This window comes from Narcine bancroftii, chromosome 1, assembly GCF_036971445.1.
Source record: "Narcine bancroftii isolate sNarBan1 chromosome 1, sNarBan1.hap1, whole genome shotgun sequence".
In the NCBI taxonomy this organism is placed as follows: Eukaryota; Metazoa; Chordata; class Chondrichthyes; order Torpediniformes; family Narcinidae; genus Narcine; species Narcine bancroftii.
The window spans coordinates 389,557,083-389,580,385 of NC_091469.1; the positions used below are offsets into that span (position 1 = coordinate 389,557,083).

The 23,303-nt window shown below is 36.4% G+C and overlaps 1 protein-coding gene across 8 annotated transcripts in view; it reads left to right on the top strand.

The window, feature by feature from the left end:
* vps50 (VPS50 EARP/GARPII complex subunit) overlaps positions 1-23,303 on the top strand; it is a 171,667-nt gene that overhangs the window by 24,009 nt on the left and 124,355 nt on the right. For all 8 annotated transcript variants that reach the window (XR_011349904.1, XR_011349905.1, XM_069913647.1 and 5 more), the window contains exons 3-9: positions 2,009-2,131; positions 3,286-3,357; positions 7,317-7,370; positions 8,245-8,315; positions 14,682-14,799; positions 14,889-14,924; positions 15,421-15,503. Coding sequence is in view for 6 of the 8 variants with exons in the window: in XM_069913647.1 (XP_069769748.1) it covers positions 2,009-2,131; positions 3,286-3,357; positions 7,317-7,370; positions 8,245-8,315; positions 14,682-14,799; positions 14,889-14,924; positions 15,421-15,503 (557 nt within the window). In the remaining 2 variants the exon portion in view is untranslated. The remainder of the gene's footprint in view (positions 1-2,008; positions 2,132-3,285; positions 3,358-7,316; positions 7,371-8,244; positions 8,316-14,681; positions 14,800-14,888; positions 14,925-15,420; positions 15,504-23,303) is intronic.

A 23,303-nucleotide genomic window follows, 5' to 3' on the forward strand; every position in this document is an offset into this window, starting at 1 on the left:
GAAGCCAAAAGAAATGGACAAGATCTTAAAAAGGGGCTTTTACATCTCTATCTACTCAGGAAATCTTCAGAGTTTGTGGAATAAGGCAAACAAGCAGTGAGGTCATGGAATCTATACAGACTAAAGAGGAGGAAGGGTTTGTTGTCTTTGGGCAAATAAGAGTGGATAAAGCCCCAGGTTTGATAAGGTTCCCTTTAGACTTTGAGAGAGGCTAGTGCAGAAATTGCAGGGTCCCTGGCAGATGTACAGTATTTAACATGTTCTTAGCCACATTGGTGAAGTGCCAGACAATTTGAGGGTAGCTCAAAAAATTATAAAAATAATCTAGGAAAGTATAGGCCAGTAAATTATTGGAAGGTATTCTAAGAGATTGGATATGCAAGGATTTAGATAGAGTTTTGTGTGTGGTAGTTCAGGTTTAATAAATCTTATGGAGTTTTGAGGGAGGTTATCAGGAATGTTGATGGAGGAAAGGCTGTTGCCTTTCTCAACATCCCACATGGCAGATTAGTTAGGAAAGTTCAGTCAAAGCATTTGGTACATTGGCCTTCATAAATCAAAGTATTGAGTACAGGAGTGGGGAGGTTATAGTGAAGTTGGTGAGGCTAAATTTGGAGTATTGTGTGCAGTTTTGCTCACCTAACAACCAGAAGGATATAAATAAGAGTAAAAGAGTGTAGAGGAGATTTGCAGGGTGTACAAAATTATGATAGGTATAGAATAAATGCAAGTAGGTTTTTTTCCACTGACATTAGGTGAGTTCAAAATTGGAGGAAAAGAGTGAAAGGGGACAAATTTAAAGGGAACATTATGGAATCTCACTTGGAGCAGTGGTTTTCAAACTGCCCCCCGTCCCCCAACTTAAGGTGGTATGTGAGTGGAAGGAAAAAGTTTTATTTTCATACTGTTTTAATCACTCTCTCTCTCTCTCTCACACACACACACACACACACACACACACACACACACACACACACACACACACACACACACACACACACACACACACACACACACACACACACACACACACACACACACACCTCTGCTTATATTCTCTCCCCGCTGCTGATGGCAGGAGTGATGTCACAGCAGCTCTGGCCTCAGATTGGTCAGCATTCCCACCATTGCTTGTTGTTTTCCCGCCGTGCAGTTTGTCACCTGGGACGAAGGACGTTGGCCTCCACGGGGTCTGTGTGGTCATTGCGTTCATCGGCCAATGACAATTTTTCAAAAGCAAAATATTTCATTAACAATTGGATCTAGTGCAATGGTTCATAACCTTCCTTTCCCACTCGCATACCACCTTAAGCAATCCCTTACTAATGACAGAGCATAGGGATTGCTTAAGGTGGAATGAGAGTTTAGGGGACAGTTGGAAAACCCTGACTTAGAGTATGATGGGAATGTGGACAAGCTTCCAGCTGAATTGGTAAATGCAGGCTCAAATTTTGAGAAAACAAATTGGATAGGTTAATGGATGGAAGGGTATTGGAGTGATATGCAGGTCAGTGGAACTGGGCAGAATAGTTGTTTGGCACTGACTAGTAAGGTCCAAGGGCCTATTTCTGTGCTGTAATGTACTATGGCTCAATGATATTCCACCCATCCAGAAATGCTCCCAAAGTTTCATAGGTCAGTAAGTAGCCTGTAACATTTGCAGTTGCTTTCATTATGAGGATTTATGTGATGGATCCAGAAGATTTTTACCAAGCTTATAAGCCTGTGGTTGAAATTCTGTAAAAGCAGCTGAGGGTGGCATGAGCTACTCAGCTATGCTAATTATTAATGCAAATATTCTGAATTAATGAAGGGAAAAATGTGTTCTATCTAAAATCATCAAATGGAGAACTCTGTGAGAAGGTGCAAAATATGACTGACTTAGCAAGCATCATGTCAAAAATATTGCCAGCAGTACAACATTAAATATTCAGAAAAATTATGGGCATTGCAATTACCTCCTTGGACCATGTAATTTTACTTCCATAATTTCTCATTTTTACTGAAGGAAGAACTGAGGGAGTTGAGAGAAAATCCCACTGATCCTCAAGCGGAGCAAGAAATTATTAACAGTATTGAAGAAATCTACTTCAACAATGATTCATTTGATGTTGTGGAATATGAACTGGAGGTAACAATCATGTATTTATTTCCTCATCACATTGACAGTAACAAGTCTTACATGCTCAAAGAGCTACTAGTCTTGCATGCTAACTTGTTTGATAAATTAGCTGCTCATAATGCATAGTATGAGATTTAACAATATCTTTGTTTCATAGATTGAAGAAATGGAATGAGGGGAAAGCTCAGATTAAATAATATGCTTCTGTTTTTTTTATATTTCAAATATTTGCATATACTTCCAAGAGCCTGGTTCTATATTACAAAGAGGAAATAAAAAAAAAAGATGAAGTTAATGTTATAGCAGATACAGTGAAATCCTGATTTTTACACACCCTAGTTTAACGCAAAATCGGATATAACGCAATGACTCCTTGACTTCATCGACAGGAGTGGGGATGTCCATGTATTAACTACAAAGAATGGGCAAATGGTGGTATGAGATGCAATCCTTAGCTCATTGTCTGATTGAACTTGTCCGGGGGAAATTACCACAAAGCGTCATCAGTTTTGTGATGTTGGAGTTGACTGTACGCATGCACGCACATAAAATGTTAGTCATTGGTTAGTCAGTTCCTCTTGATGCCATGCGTTCGATTTGTGAACAAGCATATTCAGTTATCAGTCAACTGCAGAAGATTTTAAACAGTTGTCTGACCAATGAGTTGTGAATTCCTCTGCAAGGGCACTCAATGAAATGTTGGGCTGTTAGCAGAAGCGGGGATGTTGATGTATAAAGCTGTCACTTCCCATTCCATAAGTATACCTTAAGATATTCTCTTTATCCAATTTACTTCTCTCTGCTTGGAGGATTTTGTACATATTGCAGCCCCATGTGTTATAAATTTATATGTTTGAGCCAGACAATTGTTACAATCAAACTAGCTCTGTGAGAATCTTAGTCATGATCATCCTTTTACAGTGAAATCCCGATCTACCATGACGCTGCTTTATCGGCGATGAGATTTTAGTACCACAACGATTGCATTATAACAGAGTTTCACTGTACCATCAAAAGTAATGAGAATGAATCGTTCACATTAATCTACAGCACAGGAGATTATTGCAAGATGTCTTGATCTTTTTGGATTGCTTTACTAATGCAATTAACACATTTTAACGTTTGCATTTGCAAGTGGTTGGTGATTTCTTGTCTGTCCCCAGAAACTCCCATCTGTTCTTGGTCTTCAAGATCTGGAAGAGTATAGAGATAAATTGAAACAGCAGCAAGCTGTTGTGAGTATTTTATTTTTTTAACGGTGATTAATTGATGGAATGGTAAAACCACAGATTACAAGTCAACATCCATCCTCAAACCATGGAATGCTACAGCATAGGGAATGTCCATTTGGCCCATCTAGTCTGTGCTGACCATTATTCCCCTAGTCTCATTGACCTGCTCCCATTCCATAACCTTCCAATCCTTTCCCATTTATATATCTATCCAATTTATTCTTAAAATTTCACATGAGATGGCAGTTCATTCCACGTAATGTTCCATGTAAACCTTTCAGCTTAAAACTATGACCTCTTGAATTTATCACCCCCCAATCTAAGTGGAAAAAGCCTACTCATATCCACTCTGTCTAAACCTCTGATCTTGTAAACCTCTATCAAATCTCCTTTCATTCTTCTTTGCTCCAACGAATAAAGTCCTAAACTGTTTAATCTTTCCCTGTAATTCAACTTCTGAAGACCCAGCAACATTCTAGTAAGTCTTCTCTGCACTCTTTCAATTTTGTAGATATCCTTCCTGTAGTTAAGTGACTAGAACGGCACACAATATTCCAAATTTTGGCCTCACCAATGTCTTAAACTTCAACATAACATTCTAACTCTTGTATTCCATACTTTGATTTATAAAGGGGACAATGCCAAAATCTTTCTTTCCAACCCTGTCCTTCTGTAATCCCACCTTCATGTTGGCCTTCATCGCTAGAGGAATTGAATTCAGGAGTTGGGAGGTAATGTTGCAACTGTATAAGGTACTGGTGAGTCTGCACCTGGAGTACTGTGTCCAGTTCTGGTCTCCATATTTGAGGAAGGATATACTGGCTTTGGAGACGGTCTAGAGGAGGTTTACTAGGTTGATCCCTGGGATGAAGGAGTTGACTTGTGATGAAAGATTAAATCGTCTAGGATTGTATTCACTCGAGTTCAGAAGAATGAGAGGAGATCTTATAGAAACATATAGGATTATGAAGGGTATGGATAGGATAGATGTAGGAAGGTTTTTTGAGCTGGCCGGGGAAACTAAAATGAGAGGACACAGTTTCAAGATTCGGGGGAGTAGATTTAGGACAGAGATGAGGAAAAAATAATTTTTCCTAGAGAGTAGTGAATGTTTGGAATTCTTTATCCAGGGAAGTAGTTGAGGCTGCTTCATTAAACATATTTAAAATTTGGTTAGATAAATTTTTACTTGATAGAGGAATTAGGGGATATGGGGAGAAGGCAGGTAGGTGGAGTTAGGTCATAAATTAGACCAGTCATGATCTTATTGAATGGCGGAGCAGGCTCGATGGGCCATTTTTGGCCTACTCCTGTTCCTACTTCCTATGTTCCTATAACAATGTATCTGTATTTCCAGATATCTTTGCTTCTCTGCACTCCTCAGTGCCCTACCATTTGCTGTGTATGTCCTATCTTGGCTTACTGGCTTGTTTATTTTTGGAGCCCTTTTTAAACAATGGGACAACATGAGCTACCCTCCAATCCTCTGGCAACTCACCCGTGGCTCAGGATATTTTGAATATCTTTCTGTTAACGAGTTTGTTTACTTTTGTTACAGCTGTATCAGTGTTGTGCATCAATTTTTTTTCTGTATATGTTATATAAAAACAATAAAAATATTGAAAAGGAAAAATAATTTGTCTGTCAGGTCTCCTGCAATTTCTACACTAGTTTCCCTCAAGTTCGAGGGAATATCATATTCGCTGTAAAGCAGCAAGCATCTCCTTCTCCTTAATCTCTATGTTCCATGCCACTTCTGTTTGTTTCTCTTCCTTGTGAACTATGCCAGTTTCCTGAGTAAATACTGATGCAAAAAAAAACTGTTTAAAATCTCCCCTATTCCATGAGGCTCCACACATAGTTGACCTCACTCTGATCCTCCAGGGGACAAGTTTTGTCCTTTACAATCCTTTTACTCTTAATATACTTGTAGAAACCCTTTGGCTTTCCCTTCACATTATCTGCCAAAGCAACCTTGTGTCTTTTTGCCTTCCTGATTTCCTCCTTGAGTATTTTCTGCACTCTTCAAGTACCTCATTAGCTCCTAATTGCCTAAACTTCCTAAACACCTCCCTCTTCTTTGTAACCAGATCACCAATGTCCCTTGAAAACCAGGGTTCCATATGCCTGTTAACTTTGCCTTTAATCCTGACAGGAACATGCACACTCTGCACCCTCAAAATTTTGCCTTTGAAGGTCTTCCATTTGTGTAACGCACCTTGGCCAGAAAACAACATATTCCAATCCACTCTTCCTAGATCCTTTCTCATTTCCACAAAATTTGCCTTCCTCCAACCTAGGATCCCAACATGAAGACCAGACTTATCCTTTTCCATAATTAACTTGAAGCTAATGACATTGTTCATTGGACCCAAAATGTTCTCCTGCACATACTTCTGTTATCTGACCTGTCTTGTTACAAGTACTGCATCCTCTCTCATTGATACTTCTATATATTAGATACATTCCTGAACATATTTCACAAACTCCAAGCCATCCAGCCCTTTTACAGTGTAGGAGTCCCATTCAATATTTGGAAAATTTAAATCTCCTACAATCACAACTTTCTGCTTCTTACATAATTGTTTCTTCAATTCTCTCTGACTATTGGGTGGTCTATAATAAAACCCTATCCGTGTGGTCACACCTTTACCATTTCTCAATTCCACCCTATGACCTCTGTTAACAAACCCTCCTGACTGCCCTGACTTCACACAGCTGTGATATTTTCCCTGACTAGCAATGCCACTCCTCCCTCTTTCATCCATCCCTCTCTATCATGTCTGAAGCAACAGAACCTTAGACTCTGAGCTGCCAGTTTGCCCCTCCTTCAACTGAGTCTCACTAATAGCAATAATGTCGTAATGTCACATGTCAATCCAAGCCCTAAGCTCATCAGCCTTTCTGACAATACTCCTTGCATTAAAGTAAATACACCTGAGAAAAATTTCTACCACATACAAGTGGAAGCCTTTGATTTCTGTCTATACATTTAGTATTGCATGATCTTTATCCTCCTCCTTCTCACTAACTGCTCTAACATTCTGGTTACACCCTCCCTCTTCAAATCTAGTTTAAACCCATCGGGGCAAGACTTAAAAACCTACCCGCAAGGATATTAATCTCCTTCTAGTTCAGAGGCAATCTATCCTGTTGATACAGATCCCACCTTCCCTGGAACAGAGCAGAGTGATCTAGAAACCTGAAGCCCTCCCTACTACACCATGTCCTCAGCCACATGTTAAGCTGACTTATCCTCCTATTTCTAACCTCTCCAGCATGTCGCACAGGAAACAATCCTGAGATCACGGCCCTGGAGGTCCTCTTCTTCAACAAAGCAATATATTCTACAGAAATGAAATTGGTTGCCATGTAATTTTGTTCTAAATAAATTGCACATAGAGCTTCACTGCAACTTTACTGAGCCAGTCTATTCTCACTTTGGATTAGCTAATTTCCCTGAAGGAGTACTTTTGCTTGTTTTATAGATAGAAACCCAATGCTGAAGTTTTGGAAGTGAACACGATTAAGCTATTTTGCTCAGTGATAAACTTCCATTTGTGAAGGAATGATGTATAAAATGAGTGGCAATTTCAGTCAGTTATGTATAGTCACCAATAAGGAAGTAAACTTGGGTGCCAATTTTCCATGCTTGAAAGCTTTTCATGAATCAAGTCAACGTTTACAACACATGCAAATCTCACATTTGACTGCTCTTTCTGGTTTAGTTAATGACATGAATTAAATTCACCAATTATGAGTTTTAAACTCTGAGGAGTTCAGGCCTTGGGATACAAGTCAGTAAGTTGATTGCTTCACTACTGTGATGTACTTTTGGTTGTTGTGCCACAGCTTTTCACAATGCCATCAAATAACTTCAACGTGTTTTGAAAATAGTTGCAAAATTTTAATTTAACCTACGGAAACTGTACCACTGCATTATAACAGAATGCATTTTACAGGTTTCAAAGAAGGTAGCAGATTTAATCCTTGAGAAGCAAGCTGCATATGTGAAGGTAAAATATCATGAAATAATGGGTGAATTATACATATTTAATTCAAAATCTTTATGTAAAAACAGATTAAAGTGAAATCAATAATAATATTGTGTTAATTATCTCAAAACCTAAAAATCAGCATTTTCATAACCTGCATTATATTTATTCTTGTGGAACATGGCATATAATTTGTTGCTCACTTATTATACTGAAATTAGAACACATTATTTTCTGAAAAGATTATTTTTTGAAGACCATAATAAATATGTATAGGAGTTGGGCATGTGGCCCCTTGCATCTCGTGCCCCTATCGTAACCCTTGATTTCCTTGTCATTGAAGAAACAATTTGTCTCATTTTTGAATATCTTAATGATACAGAATCCATAGCTCTTCAGGATAGAAAGTAACAAAGATTTGCAACCCTCTGAAAGAAATAATTACTACATTGAAGAGTACTGCACATGACAGGCTATTCGGCCCATGATAACTATGCCAACCATGATGTAAAATTAAATATCTCTACTGCTTGCACCTGATACATATCCTCTTATTCCCTGCATATGTGTGTGGTTATCTAGAAGGCTCTTCTAAAACACTTCCATTGCGTTTATATTGAGTTCTCATTTTGAATTTTTGCATGTTTCCCTGGTCTCATCTACTCCATGGAGCACACAGAATCTAACTTTCTGCCCTAAGATCACCACTTATTCTCAGAGTAAAGGCCCTCTGTTATCTTGCTTCTTAAAACTGAGTTTAACATGCTGACTGAGATTGAATATAATTTGGATTAAAAACTTAATGGCTGTTACATAAAAATTGTTAGAGAAACATGAGAGTATTTCATAACTAAATGATCAGCAGAAATGTTATTTATTAATATAATTCTTCTAGGAGCTTGAAAGAGTTACATCACTACAAACAAATTTACAATTGGCAGCAGTCATATGCACAAATGCCAGAAGGTAAGAAATTACAATTTTCTAGAAGTATTATGTTTGGTAATATTTCTGTAATAATTCTTTAGCATGTTCGAACATTTTTAAAAATTGATTTTCAAACTGGTATGAAGAGAGTGCTATAAGTTAACTTAATTAAAATAGAATTGCATTTATCTATTGAAAGAATAATATTTGTACATTGAAGCACTGTGTATAAGTAAATATAAAAACATTTTAGAAAATGGAGAAATTAATGTTAATAATACAAGGATCATCATGACGACTCTAAATGATTTCATAAAATAAAACAATTAAGTGAAAGGCCAATATACAAAATACAGCTTAAATAACCAAGATCACATCAGAATATCCCAAGTTTTATTTTTGCAGACAATACAAGTTCATAATGCAATTGTTGAAACTTGGATAATTGTAGCAAGAAGTCTTAATATTTCTGTTTTGACTGAGGTAGAAGGAGGATTTGTTTCAATGGCACTGATCATAGTACTGGGGGAAAAGAACTATTCTACTGGGACAGATTTGACCTTGAATGCAACTGATGTTCTTGTAAATCAGTTATCCAGAGCAGGAGAGGGATTTTAAACTAATCAAGTTGGAAAGGAGAGGATAGAGTTCAAATTGGGGAAATAGAGATTTAAAGAGAAATGTTGAGGCCAGGAATTAAGTAAGTCAAGAGTAATTCAAGAGTGCAAATTGAGAGAGATGTATTTAACCTAATAACTATTGCCAAAAATGTTACTGCACATTGACAAAGGTTAAGAATTATATCTCTCCAGTATATTTTCCATTTAGAATGTAGATGAAAAAAGAAGCTTGAGTGGTAGTGTTGCTCTGCTTTTAAAGGATAACCTAAGGGCAGCACAAAGGATTCTTCCTGCCCGAGGGGGAAAAAGCAGCAAATTGAATATTTGAAAACTGCAGTTGCTGGAAACTGGAAATAAAAAAAAAACCCATAAAATACTGGAAACACTGAGTGGATCAGGCAGCATCTGTAGAAAATAGAAACAAGGTTAATGTTTTAGATTCAAATTGAAAGGAAGTTGAGAGAAAATAAGGAGCAAAAGAAAGTTTGCAGGCCACACTGCCTCCCACCCCCACCTCCAAACAGAACAACAAAAACAATTCATGTGAGAAGAAATAAGAAAAGCTTGTGTTAAAGATAATAATTGTGATTTGTCACATTGTGAAATCAGATTGGCAAAAGTTGTTTTGAGCATGAGTTAAGAGAATAGTTTTCTTGATTAATGTGTCATGAAATTTATTAATAAGATATAATTATTTAGTCATCTCACACTAATGGATTCTACAAGGAAAGATAATTACAACATGATAAAATTCTGTGAATAATTTTGAGAGAGTGAGATTGCTTGGAAACTAGAGCCTTAAGCAAAAAAAAAAATGAATAATGTAGTTAATGTATTGGCAAAAGAAAATTGGAAATTTGATTTTTAAAAAAATTCTGCTTGTAAGTAAACAATGACAAATGCTTAATGGAATATGGAATACTTCCAAATTCACAATGAATGTACAAAAGTAATGGCAGGGCTCTGAAAAGCATTGATATGCAAAGGGATCTATAGATCCACGAGGGTGTTAAATAACGCATACATTGTGGTTGCCTTCATTGAGAGGGGTATTGATTATAAGCATAACTAAGTTATGCTGTTTAAAACTTTGGTTAGGCTACATTTGGAGTGTGGTGTGCAATTCTAGTCACCCATTACTGGAAGGATGTGAAAACTTTAGAAAGGCACAGAAGAAGTTTATAGGATGTTGCCTGGATTAGAGGGTTAGTTGGACAAACATGATTAGTTTTCTCTGAGGTTTTGGAGGCTGAACGGAGACATAAAATAAGCTTTGATATTATGAGAGACATTGGAAGAGTAAATGGTCAGAATTTTTTTTAAGAGGACATGAACTTATAGTGAGAAGGAATTTAAAAAAAAAAAGATGTACGGGGCAAATCTTTTACACAGTGTTTAGTGATGGTAGAACCAGATATAGTAGTGCCATTTAAAAGGCTTCCAGTTACACATATGGATATGCAAGGGATAGAGGAATATGGATCATGTGCAAGCACTTGCCATCATATTTAGCCTAAGGGTTTGTTCTTGTGCTGTACTATTCTATGTCAAAACATCAGGAAATAAATATTCCACTATAGCAATCCATTTACAGCAGTGGATATTGTTACGAACCGAAAGGACCCCAAAACCCAGCAGCAAAAGATATTCACCAAGACAAATGGTTACTTAAACAAAAGTTGCATTTAATTATCTTTAAACGTGAAAACAGAATCACACTTTAACTTATCACTATTGACTTAACTTACCTAACTTAACCCCCTTCTAATTCTAAGCGAACATATATGTAATATGTATGTAAGTTCAGAAAAGTTCTTTGATTCACAGTCCATTATCACTTCTTATTCCTCCAAGTTCACTGGTTATATTGTGCACAGAATTTAACATTTATGAAGTTCACCAGGCTTTGGTGCTTGAAAGATAAATGCTTACTGCTCAGGAAGGTTCTTGTCGGTTTTCAGAGAGAAATTTGTTGTTCGCTAGACACCCACAACTCATTCCTTGTAACCAACCACTTCAGTGTCTTGCCGAAGAAACTTGCCCATCAAGGTTTTCCACAGAGTTCCTTTTTGTTTCTCTTATTTCAAGTGAAACATTAGGAAGCCAGACTTCTCCTCTTGTATGAACCACAAGGGCTTTGACCAGGCTAAACTGAGCACTCACAACCCATCTTCCAAATGGGGTTTTTCCACAAGTTTTCCAGTTTGTCCTGTTGCAGTCCCTGCTGCTGCTGACTGACTGAAGCTCTGCAGAACTGAATTCTCTCTCTCTGTGAGGAAAAAAAACTGTTTTTCTCTCTCTGCTTGCAAAACCACATGATCCTCTTAGAACAGCAAGCTCCACCCCAGACAGCCTGCTGCTCCAATGAGTTCTTTCATCTGTTGCCTTTTTGTAAACAACAATCCATTAGTGAAGTCTCTTGGACACTCTCCAAAGCTTTTGCAAAGGCTCTTGGCGTTGGCTTGTCCAGCATGAACAGAGCTCCAGATTTTTAAATAAGTTCTGTTTTAAAGTGTTTGTATGTGACCTACACTAAAAATCCTGCCTCAATTCATCTCCCAAAAAATGTATCTATAATCTGTCACAATATTCTATGTTTAAGAGAAACAGTCAAGGAAAGAAATAAGCATGAGAATCAGAAGCATTTATATAAAAAAAGACCACAATATGATTAAAGACTGAAATAAAAGTATCCGAGTGCATTAGGAAGATATATTTTTAAAAAATGCAAGAAATCACAATTTTTTTTTACAGAAGAAATAATTGAACTATTAAACAGCGGATGCCAAACTATGCCATGGGGATCAAATCTGAAACAGTTTATGATCAAGGAGCAGATAAATGGTTGAGCAAGGGAGGGCTCGGGAAGCTGTTGTCATTGATAGGGAATGAGATAATCAGTTATGGTAGATATTTTTTTAAAAATGTCTGCCTAGAGGAGGTTGATGCTGACACTCTGGCATTGGTCCAGATAGGATGGGATCTTTTAATTAAGACAAAGCTGGCTGTGGTCTTATAATTAAGTCCTGATTTGGTGTTCTGACAGAATTTTACAACATTGTTTACCATAATAAAATACTAGTTTTATAAAGAGTTTGACTTTTATAGTTGGTTGTTCATAATGATCAATTAAATTGTGTGCCAGTTCTCACAATCTGAAGCATCATCGACATTTTTGCCTATGGTCTTCTGCTCTGATCCAAAAGTATTTCTGCAAGCATAAAATTATTGGCATCCCTACATCAAAAAATATTTTCATCTTAACATAGTGAGGAATGTAATAATTGATTTCATTACAGTACAGATGTTGTGGAATATAACTGGATAAATCTCGAGGGTGTAACAGGATGCACCCCAAGTTCCAATAAAACTTAATTACAGTCTTGATAGTTGCATTACTGATCACTTAGAAAAGTTGATGTCTACAACAGTCCCAGCAGATTAAAATGGAGTCAATGAAACAAAACCTGAGTTCCTTGAGGGCCAAGGTCCAATCTGAGTTCAGGGACTTGCATCATTTTTGATACCTTATTTGAATCTCCAAATGCATGTCTCGAGCCCATGGCACTTCGTCACTGGATTGAGAATAGTGGGGCTTCTGAATGCAATAAAATCTCAGTTTTCCAGAATTCAAGCAATTGGCAACCTTAATCAATTGTCAAAAAAAATTGAATAAATAAATAAATTGACATAAACAAGAAGAAATAAAAGTAAATGCTCTCTGAAATAACGCATAAACCTTTGGTGAAGATGGGAGGAAATATTCAACCAGTAGAGGGCCTTGGTCATGCTTTTCTCATCGCAGCCTTTTAAATTAAGTTGTGCTTGAATAAAAAGGCATTGCCCAGAGTAAGGATTTGATTGATGCTGTTCACCATTGGCTGCCTGCTTAGTAAGAGTATTAGTAAGAGGCTTGCTCCCTGCTTAGACTTATTACCTTTCATTAGTAAACTATTTAGTATATTAGGTTTTATCTGTAGTTATCTGTACAATCATTGTTCGACTTTTGGGCAGCTCTGTGGAAATGCAGCAAAGGTTAAATGTTTTCAAAGAATGTGACAGAAAATGAAGAAAAATTCTTTCAGGGTTATATATTCATGCAAATGAAGTTTATTCAATGAAAATACAGGATAGTTTTTTATGCAAGTTTTTAAAACTCGGAATCCCATGCAAAACTATCAAGTTTGAGCAGGTTTCTTTATTTTCCTTTTTTTCTACAGTCAAACTTACCACTCCTTCATTCTACTGTTCCTGAGTCTGAATTGCAATTTATGCCTATTTCACCAGCAATTTTTCACCGTCCCCGGCTTTGTACATGAGGGTGGTACAAGAGAGTAATGCTTGCCTGAGTTTCTGCTTGAATTGCTCGTAGGGTTAGCTCAAAACTTTCTTTTCACTTACAAAGGAAAAATAATGGTCAATGTTTTCAGGTTGCTGCCCAAACTATTGAGTACTTTGAACAGATTCTTTAAATTATAAAATGGTTTACTGTGTGTGAATAAATGGCAGCATATTATTTAACTTGCATACTTTATTTTAAAACATTCATTTATTAATATCTGGCAGCAGCTGCCTGGACATGATCTGACCTAAACCCATAGACTTTTTTTGTTTCAATGTACATGCAATCCAAGCCAAGCACTTGCTCGATCCTTATGGACTTTGGTTGGGATGATTGGTTGTAAACATGATTATTGTGCCCTTAATTCTATAGGTCTATAGGTATCCATTGACCAGTCAGCAAAATGATGCAATTTATTATTAGTACCTGTATCAAAAAATGTAATACTCTTAAAACCATAATATGGGTAGGATTTGTGTGGTTTTAAAATAGAAAAATATACTTGATTAATTTTTTTTTTTCAAATTGAAGACAATTGGTTGTTTAAAATTCTGCATTTTCAAAAAGCATTCAATAAGGCACTACCTAAAAGGGCACATTGGGGCAAGCAATTTACATAGGTAGATTTTAAGGAACAGAAAGATTGACTATTGAAATACTTTATTACTATTGTGGCTGTGCCAGGATTAGTACTGAGAATTCAGCTATTCACAAACTGGATGGAAAGGCTAAGTTTAATGTATAAGATTTTACTGATGCTTGTTTCAGGAACATCCTTTAAACCTTCTAGATCTTTGAATATTTTTAAATCCATTATTTTGATCAGTTTTAATTATCTAATGATGATACTCTTTATTGTCATTATGCTGGTATACCAGCCAATGAGACATGAATAGCATCAACTGGAATAGAAAGTAGAATACAACACAATAAACATACAATTTAAAAAAAAAACACAATAAACCATGTATAATAAGACTGCAATATTCTCAAATGTTAAAAAAAGATTATTGCTCAATGACGTGAATTGATAATCCAGCTATGCTCAACTGTTTTTTTTTTTGGCTCAGCTCAGTTTATGAGCACCGTTCCATATGGTTTCTTCCATCCATCTCTCCTAACGATTACATAAAAATGTTGATGTTGCATGAGGTTAAAATAAAACAAGGCTTTTACTTAATTGTGCTGTGGCCCCGGGAGAAGGGGGGTGAAACCCCCCCCACCACCCTTTTTTTTATTTTCATCTTTATTTTCCTTGTACATGAGTGAAATATTTTTGGATTTTTGTATATATAAAGAGGTGGATTTACAAAGAGTGCAAGAAACAAAACCCAGTGAGTCTAAAAAAGACAAAGGGAAACTGGGCCCTGGTGAGTTTAATTTTCAAATTTTAATTTGCATAACTTTCTAATATAAAACTGACTTGATTTTTAATCTTGATAGGCAGTTAAATATTGCAAAGGAAGGATTCACACAAGCTAGTCTGGGGCTACTTGCTAATCAAAGAAAAAGACAACTGCTGGTTGGACTGTTGAAGTCTTTGCGCACAATTAAAACACTGGTAGGGACACTTTATATATTTAAACAAAGTGCTTTAATATTTTTTAATTCAGTGAAAGATATCTGAATTTTTTTTTTGTATTTTCATAGCAAAGAACTGATGTACGCTTAAGTGAGATGTTGGAGGTAAGCAATCAATATTCAAAATTTCCCTAGCATAAGGTTGTGGACAACTAATCAGTTCTTCTCTGATTTCACACTCCATTTTGGCTGCACGGTTCTGCTCACCATACAACAGGGAAAACCTGAAACCACTGGATAGTGAGTTTTGGCTTTGTTGTCATGGGTATAGAGAGAACAGAGTATGCAGTCTTGAAGATGTGTTCATCGTCACATACAATTAATCTAAATCAATTCATTTTCTTTCAGTGGCCTTCAGATTTGAATATTTCAAAGATTATTACCCTTTGAATTAAGATTTTTTTTCCTCCTTTCAGTCTTAAATGACCATCCCTTTATTTTGAGATTCTGATCCTTTGTTCCAGTCTCCTCAACCAGAAGAAATTCCCTCCCTGTACCCATTCAGTGGAGTCCTTTTAAAACGCTGTGTTGCAGTGAGGCCATTTCTAATGGTCCCTAACACTAAATTGATTTTCGATTAATAATGTATATATTTTTTAAGGAAGAAGATTACCCTGGTGCAATACAGCTTTGTTTGGAATGTCAGAAAGCAGCCAGTACATTTAAGCACTACAGTTGCATAAGGTAAGACTGATCTGTAAAAATATGAAGTATCAAATGCAATAAATCTTTTGTTCACTTTTGAAACGTTGATATATTTGTCTTATCTTTAAAGTGCTTAAAATGCTGAGCCCAATTTTCAAAGGGCAGTTTCAGTCTCTCGACGGAAATGGTGCTGGAACCCAAAAAAGTACAGTACAGGAAATTTCATTTGAATATTGTATTTGAATGATCTGTTTTATCATTGGTGCAGCATTTAATATTGATGATTTCTGGCTTCAGTGACCCGGGTTCAATCCTGACCTCTAATACTATCAATGTGGTGTTTGCACATTCTCTTTCTGACGACATGGGTTTTCCTTGAGTGCTTTGATTTGTTGCCATATTCCAAAGATGTGCTGATTGGTAAATAAAATGCAAAGTAAATTATTCCATGTAGGTGATGAGTTGATGAGCTTATGAAAGAAAATAGGTTACCGGGAAATAAGTCTGAGAATCAAATTCATGGGATTGCTTTGAGATCCACATGGCCTTGATAGGCTGAATGATACAGGGGAATTATAAAATAAGAGAAATGCATAGATAGCCATGCATTCATTGACAAAATAGTTACAATTTGAGGTTAAGTATTGTCATCAAGATTAATTTCTGGGACTCTAACTGCAAACCAGGGATTGATATTTTAAATGGTAATCGTGGGATTCTGTCTGCCCATTGTGCTTTCATCTTGTAGTTTTAGTCAATTTCTCTTTATTTAATTAAGCAGCTTCCAAATACCAGCCTTATCAGAATATTGTCATGTAGCTCATGGGCTTCACTTCTGCTTTCAAAGCATATTCCTCATTACGTTTGCTCCATTTTCTACCTTCATATTTGGTGCTTTAAACAAGGTCCCCTGAATTTTCTCTGTAAGATGACTGGGTTCTCATACAAAATGAGTGATCCTTTCATACATTTTTAAAAAACTTTATTTAAAAGATTTTTGAACAGTATACAATCAAATAAAAAACCAATTTATATATATAAATTTATAAAAACAACAAAAACCCCTCACCACCCTCCCACCTCTTCAGTCAACTCCCTTAAGGGGAGCCAAATATAAAAACAGGAGAATATATACAACATTTCAAAGTATTTCCAAATTCATATATTCCAAACAAGAAGACCACATTTTAGCAAAAAAGGAATAATTATCATGCAAGTTGCATATAATTTTTTCCATAGTAATACAATCTCTCAATTCATAATGCCAACTTGCTATATTAATCTCTACGTTATCTTTCCAAGTACTAGCTACATATTTTCGTGCTACAGCTAACACTAAACGTACAAATGCCATCTGAAATGTATCCAACCCCAATCCCTTCAAAGAGACCATATAACCCCCAAAAAAATCTATGGGTCTAATGGTAATTTAATTTTGAGTAATTTTTCCAGAACCAACCTAATGCCTTCCCAAAATGGTAAAACTTTCTTCTTTGGCTTGGCTTCGCGGACGAAGATTTATGGAGGGGGTAAAAAGTCCACGTCAGCTGCAGGCTCGTTTGTGGCTGACAAGTCCGATGCGGGACAGGCAGACACGATTGCAGCGGTTGCAAGGGAAAATTGGTTGGTTGGGGTTGGGTGTTGGGTTTTTCCTCCTTTGCCTTTTGTCAGTGAGGTGGGCTCTGCGGTCTTCTTCAAAGGAGGTTGCTGCCCGCCAAACTGTGAGGCGCCAAGATGCACGGTTTGAGGCGTTATACAAGATGAAACAGCATGTAAGAAAGTTCCAATGCATAATCCACATCTAAAACAAGAATCCGAATTACTAAACCCATATTTTTTCAGTTTCTCTGAAGTCAAATATAACTGATGTAAAAAAATTATAGTTAACTATTCCATATCTTACATTCGTCAGTTTAGTAACGCTTTCATAACACATAACTTCCCAAATCTCTTGAGGGATAATATAAGTTAAATCACTTTCCCATTTAACCCTTGATTTTTCCCATTCCGGTTTATCCATACCTTCTTGTAACAATTGATAGATATCCAAAATATAACTTTTCTTTGGTATAGAGGAAATCAAAGATTCAAATTTCATCAACATAGGTAAATTCATCCCTTCACCATAATTTTCTTTTATCAGAACTCTGAGTTGATAATACACAAATAAAAAATTTACAGATATATCCAATTTCTCCCTCAATTGGTTAAAAGAAAGAAACTGTCCTTCTTCAAAACAGTCCGGAACTATCGTTATACTCTTAGAATTCCATCTCTTTTTTAAGAGAACATTGAAAAAGGAATAAGCTGATTATGATATAACTGGGTTTGAATTGATAATTTACCCTTCGATCCTAAAACCATATTTCTTTTAATCCATATCTTTAGCAAATGTTTGAATACCGGCATATTACATTCCCGCAATAAGTTCATATTCCACTTAAATATAAACTGGTGTACCTCAACTTCAGAAAAACAAGCCATTTCCATCTTTGCCCAACTCGGGGGTTGGTCCATATCCATCAATCTACTAACAAATTTCAACCGAGCTCCTTCATAATAATTTTGAAAATGAGGTAACTGAACTCCACCTAATGCATATTTCCATGTAAGTTTGTGCAAAGCTACTTGTGCTAATTTTCCCTTCCATAAACTCCCGCACTGCTTTACTCAGATCCTGAAAAAAACCCTTTGAAAGTAAACATGGTATCGACTGAAACAAATATTGAATTTGACGAAAAATATTCATTTTAAGGCAATTTACTCGACCAATTAATGTTAACGGAAGATCTTTTCGTTTAATCAAATCCATTTTAATCCTTTTTAATAAAGGAACATAATTTAATTTATATAAAGATTGAAAATCTGCATTGACTATTACTCCCAAATATTTAATTCTCTCTGATCATTTTAATTTTATAATCTTTTTATATTCTGAATAATCTTCCCCAACTGGCAATATTTCACTTTTATCCCAATTTACTTTATATCCAGATAACTCTCCAAATTTCAACAAACAATCTTGCAAATATTTCAAAGACTGTTCCGGTTCTATCAAATACACCAACACATTGTCTGCAAATAAATTAATCTTATATTCATCATCCGCAATTCTCATCCCTTTAATCTTATCATTCTGTCATATTGTCTGAGCTAACGGTTCGATAGCCAATGCAAACAAGGCTGGTGATAATGGACAACCTTGCCGAGTCGATCATGTCAATTTAAATGGTAAAGAAGTTTTGACCATTAGTCACCACCCTAGCAATTGGATTTGTATATAGAGCCTTAACCCAACCAATAAAATAAGGGCCAAAATTAAACTTCTCTAACAACATAAATAAAAAAAACTCCACTCAACCCTATCAAAAGCTTTTTCTGCATCCAATGGTTGGGTTGCTGTCTAGATGCATTGACCAATGTTATCAATCTAAGGATGTTATCAGACGAGTTTCTATTCTTAATAAAGCCTGTTTGATCTATATGTATCAACTAAGGTAAATATTTAGCAAGTCTATTCGCTAACACTTTCGCTATAATTTTATAATCTACATTTAATAAAGAAATAGGTCTATATGAAGATACTTTCAATGGGTCCCTATCTTTCTTTGGAATCACAGTAATTATAGCAGTCGAACAAGATTCCGGTAACAATTGGTCCTCGGTTATTTGTTGCAATACTTTTCTAAATACAGAGGATAGATCTTCATAAAATACTTTATAAAATTCAACTGAAAATTCAACTGGCGACTTTCCATTCTGCATCTCCTGTATAGCTTCTTTAATCTCAAAATCTGTAAATGGAGCTTCCAATTCCTTAACCTCCTCCTCCTCTAAAACAGGTCATTTTAATTTGGATAAATAAGATTCAATAGGACCAATGTCCTGCTTTCCCTCAGAAGTATATAATTTTTGGTAAAATGAATAAAATTGATCATTAATTTCCTGAGGTTTTTTGGTAACTATTGAATTCTTTTTAACAGCATTAATAATTTGCGATGTCTGTTCCGTTTTTAATTGCAATGCTATTACCTTATGAACTCTCTCATCCAGTTCATAATAACGTTTCGTAGATTGGTGAATTAAATGCTCATACTAGTAAGTTTGTAATGTATTATAATGTAATTTCAACTTCGTTAAAGCATCTTTTTTTGTCTTCTGTAACATCTTTCTGAAATTCCTTTTCTAACTCAATAATTTGCTTCTCCAACGTTAAATTTTCCGCCACATATTGTTTTTTTAACTTTCGTAATATAACTTACTGAATTAGTATTCTTAGTCAAGAATAAAGCAATCTGTTCCTTAACAAAAGTAATAAACTCTAGTTTCTTCAGTAGCATTGTATTAAACCTCCATCTATAAGACAATTGCACCACTTTAGGACTTGCACAGGAGAAGAACACATAGAATGATCCGATTATAACCCGGCTTTCATATTCAGCCTGTATTCTACCTTGTAAATGTGCCGATACCAAAAAAAAATCTATTCTAGAAAATGAATCATGTCTAGATGAATGAAAAGAAAAATCTTTCTCTGTAGGATTTACTCTCCTCCAAACATCAATTAAATTAAAATCTTTCATCAAAGCTCCTATTTGTATTGCCGTCTTTGATTTCCTTATATTTTTCGGAGATCTATCCAATAAAAGATCTAAAACACAGTTAAAATCTCCCCTAATCAAAATATTTTCATTAGCCTGATTTAACAATAAAAAAGCCTCCGACATGAACCGTTTATCATCTACGTTAGGTGTGTAAATATTTAACAAGGTCCATGATTCAGCAAACAATATCAACTTTCATTTTCTTTCTGTAAGCCAATACTTGTTTACGCTTAATGGGATTATTGAATCCCTGAACATTAAAAGTTGTAAAACTCAAATTAGACATTTCATTAGTAATAAACCACACTACTATAAAATTGCTTCCCTTTCTAATTCCCTTACTATTCTAAACCCTCCCCCAATATAAAAATTCCACAAAGTCAAAAAAATAGAAAAAATATACTACCCCAAATAAACAACTAAAAAGTAGTAGCTCCCTAAAAATCTGGCTGTGGTAAAACCCTCTAGTGGCAGATGAGTATAAGGTCATTCACCCCCCCCCCCCACCCCCCCAGCCAGACTTTCACAAAGTACATAATCAAATATATTCAACCCAATGATTCCAGTCTCAATGATTGTTCTGGGTCTTCAATGTCAAGAAGATTTTGCGTCAATTCAACTTTCTTTCAATGTTTCCCATTCTTCCCATTCCCATTACAATTCACCCTCCTTTTAGGCAACGATAATGGCAACTGTCCACTTCCTCACAGATCTGGCAACGAATTAGCAAAAATTAATGCATCATGGTCATTTTCAAAAAAAAATGAGATTGAAAATTCCCATAAAAAACTTTCAATACAGCCGGGTAATGAAAAGCAAACTTATAACCATTTTGCTGCAATACTTCTTTAGCTGAATTAAATTCTCGGCGCCTTCTAATAATTTCTTGACTCAGTTCAGCATGGAAAAACACTGTTATTTTGAACCATCATTGGAGTGTGATTTTGCCGTGCCTTCTGCTCTGCAACTCGTAGTATCATTTCTCTATCCTGATATTTCAAACAACGAATCAAAACTGCTCATGGTGGTTGACCTGGAAACAGTTTTTTCCTCACCGCTCTATGTGCCCAGTCTAGCTCCAGACCATCTGGAAAAAATCCATTGCCCATTACCATATCTTCCGGGAGACCTACAATTTTTACATTATTTTTTCGACCTTGATTCTCTAAAGAATCAATCTTCTTCAGTAATTCCTTCTTCTGAATCCCTCAATCTACGAAATAATCCTCCACTTTTTCCATTTTTGCTCTATTACGATCCACTTGATTCTTGCATTCAAAAAAAGCTTCTTCAATTTAAAAAAAATTATCCTGTACAGTATCCATTGTTTTTATACATCTACTAACATCACTTTTAACTACAATCATATCTTTCTTCATAGAAGTAATCTCTTCACACATGTTATTTATTTTAGTTTTCACTTCCATAAATCCTTGATTTATCTGAAAAGATATCTGCATTGACATGTTTTCCATTTGATGAGCAATCCCTTCCAATATTGTAAACACAGAATCCAGTCCAGGTTCCATCACTTCCCCTTGAGGCCTACCTTCTCTGGTCCCAGTCCCCATATATTCTTCCTGTGTTGATTCCAGTAATGCTGTACCTTCTTCCTCATCTGATACAGTGGTTCCTCTTCCCGTGCGGCTGCGGGTCTGGATACCCGTCAACAGTGTGCCGACCTCATCAGCCCGTCGTCATTCGGGCTCCCCCTCAGCCCACACCTTTTCTAATAATTCTCGGACTTGCAGCGCACCGCGCACGCCCGGAAGAGTCATCGACCGCGCAGTTGCGTCTTCCGACGCTACACTGCGCTCCCCCAGATCACCAGGCATGACTGCGGGCTCGCGAGTCTGTCCCCTCTTGGCTGATCCACCCTGGCTCACGAGTCGGGGCCGGCCGAGCTCATCACAGAACCGGCACCATTTTCCGGACGTGCGATCGGCGCCGGCGTAATACTCAGCTGAGCAGGGGTCCTTTCAGGCTTGGGAACTTCAGTCGATGACTCTGTGGCTTCAACTTGGTAGGTAGGCCTCAATTCTTCAACACTTTTATAAGGTAATTTCTTTAGTAACTGAGTCTTTGATTTCTTCACATTTGTAGCCATTGCAATCCTCCACTATTCCAACGTCTGTAAATACTATTGTTAACCACTTTTACAGGTTTTAAAATCGGGTATTTAAATGTCTAACTGGGGAAAGGTGGAACTGCAAGTCTTCCCTCTACGCCATCTTGCCACGCCCCCTCCTTTCATACATTTCCTGTAAATTCAATTCACTGAAAGTGGTTGCAGCAAGTTTATTTTTGCTCTCAGCTCCTGAATATCAATCTCATAAATCTAAAATTCCACTTGCAGGCAATTATTACCAGTCGAAAATTGAAAACACCAGAAAACTGGTAAATTGGCCATTGTAAATTGCTGGTGGTCTGTTGGAATATGGTGGGGAATGTTGATTGGAATGTGGGAAGAAAAAAGCAAAAGGTTTTTTTTTGCAGGTTTAGTGTAAAATAAGTGCTGGATGGAGAGTGTGGATTTGGAAGGGGAATTAAAGTTGACAACTAGCTTGTAACCATTAGAATTCATAATTTCAGACTGTTTTCAAGCAGTGTCAGCTATGCTAAATTTAGGAATACATAGCAGGACATCTTAAAAGCAATAGATAAAGACAAAGCAGAACAAAGTCAATAACATTGTCACCAATGCTCTTGGTCCCTCATTGACTCTTCTTTTGTTTTGAAGTGGAGGCTTCTGTGGAACTAACATAACAAACTGCATGATTGCATCCAGGATAGTTGACATTATTCTATATTATTTGCTTGATATGGCTATATTATCAGTTGGTTATCGAAAGAATGCAGTTTTGCATAGTTCTGTTACACTGGAAGAATTGATATTGGCCATCTGAATGTAATCCACTTACAGTTAGTGGCATCTATCAACATAATTCTTCTTTTCCCAGCGAGTTGCACATTTGCACTGGCATCTTGTTTCTGATGACATAACAGAATGAAGCTGGCTGTCTTTATCTAGTAGGAGGTGGTAAACTGTGATGTTATAAATGTCACTGGCTCCAGACAAATTTATAGATGACATTGTATTCCTTCCCTTGTTCATAGGTTGCCACTACAATATGTGGCAGATTTCAGGAGTAATGTCCTTGGGGAATAGTAGACATGCAACTTGTATGGATAAAAATTGGATTGAATGTAAGGTGTAAAGCTTTGTTCATCGTGA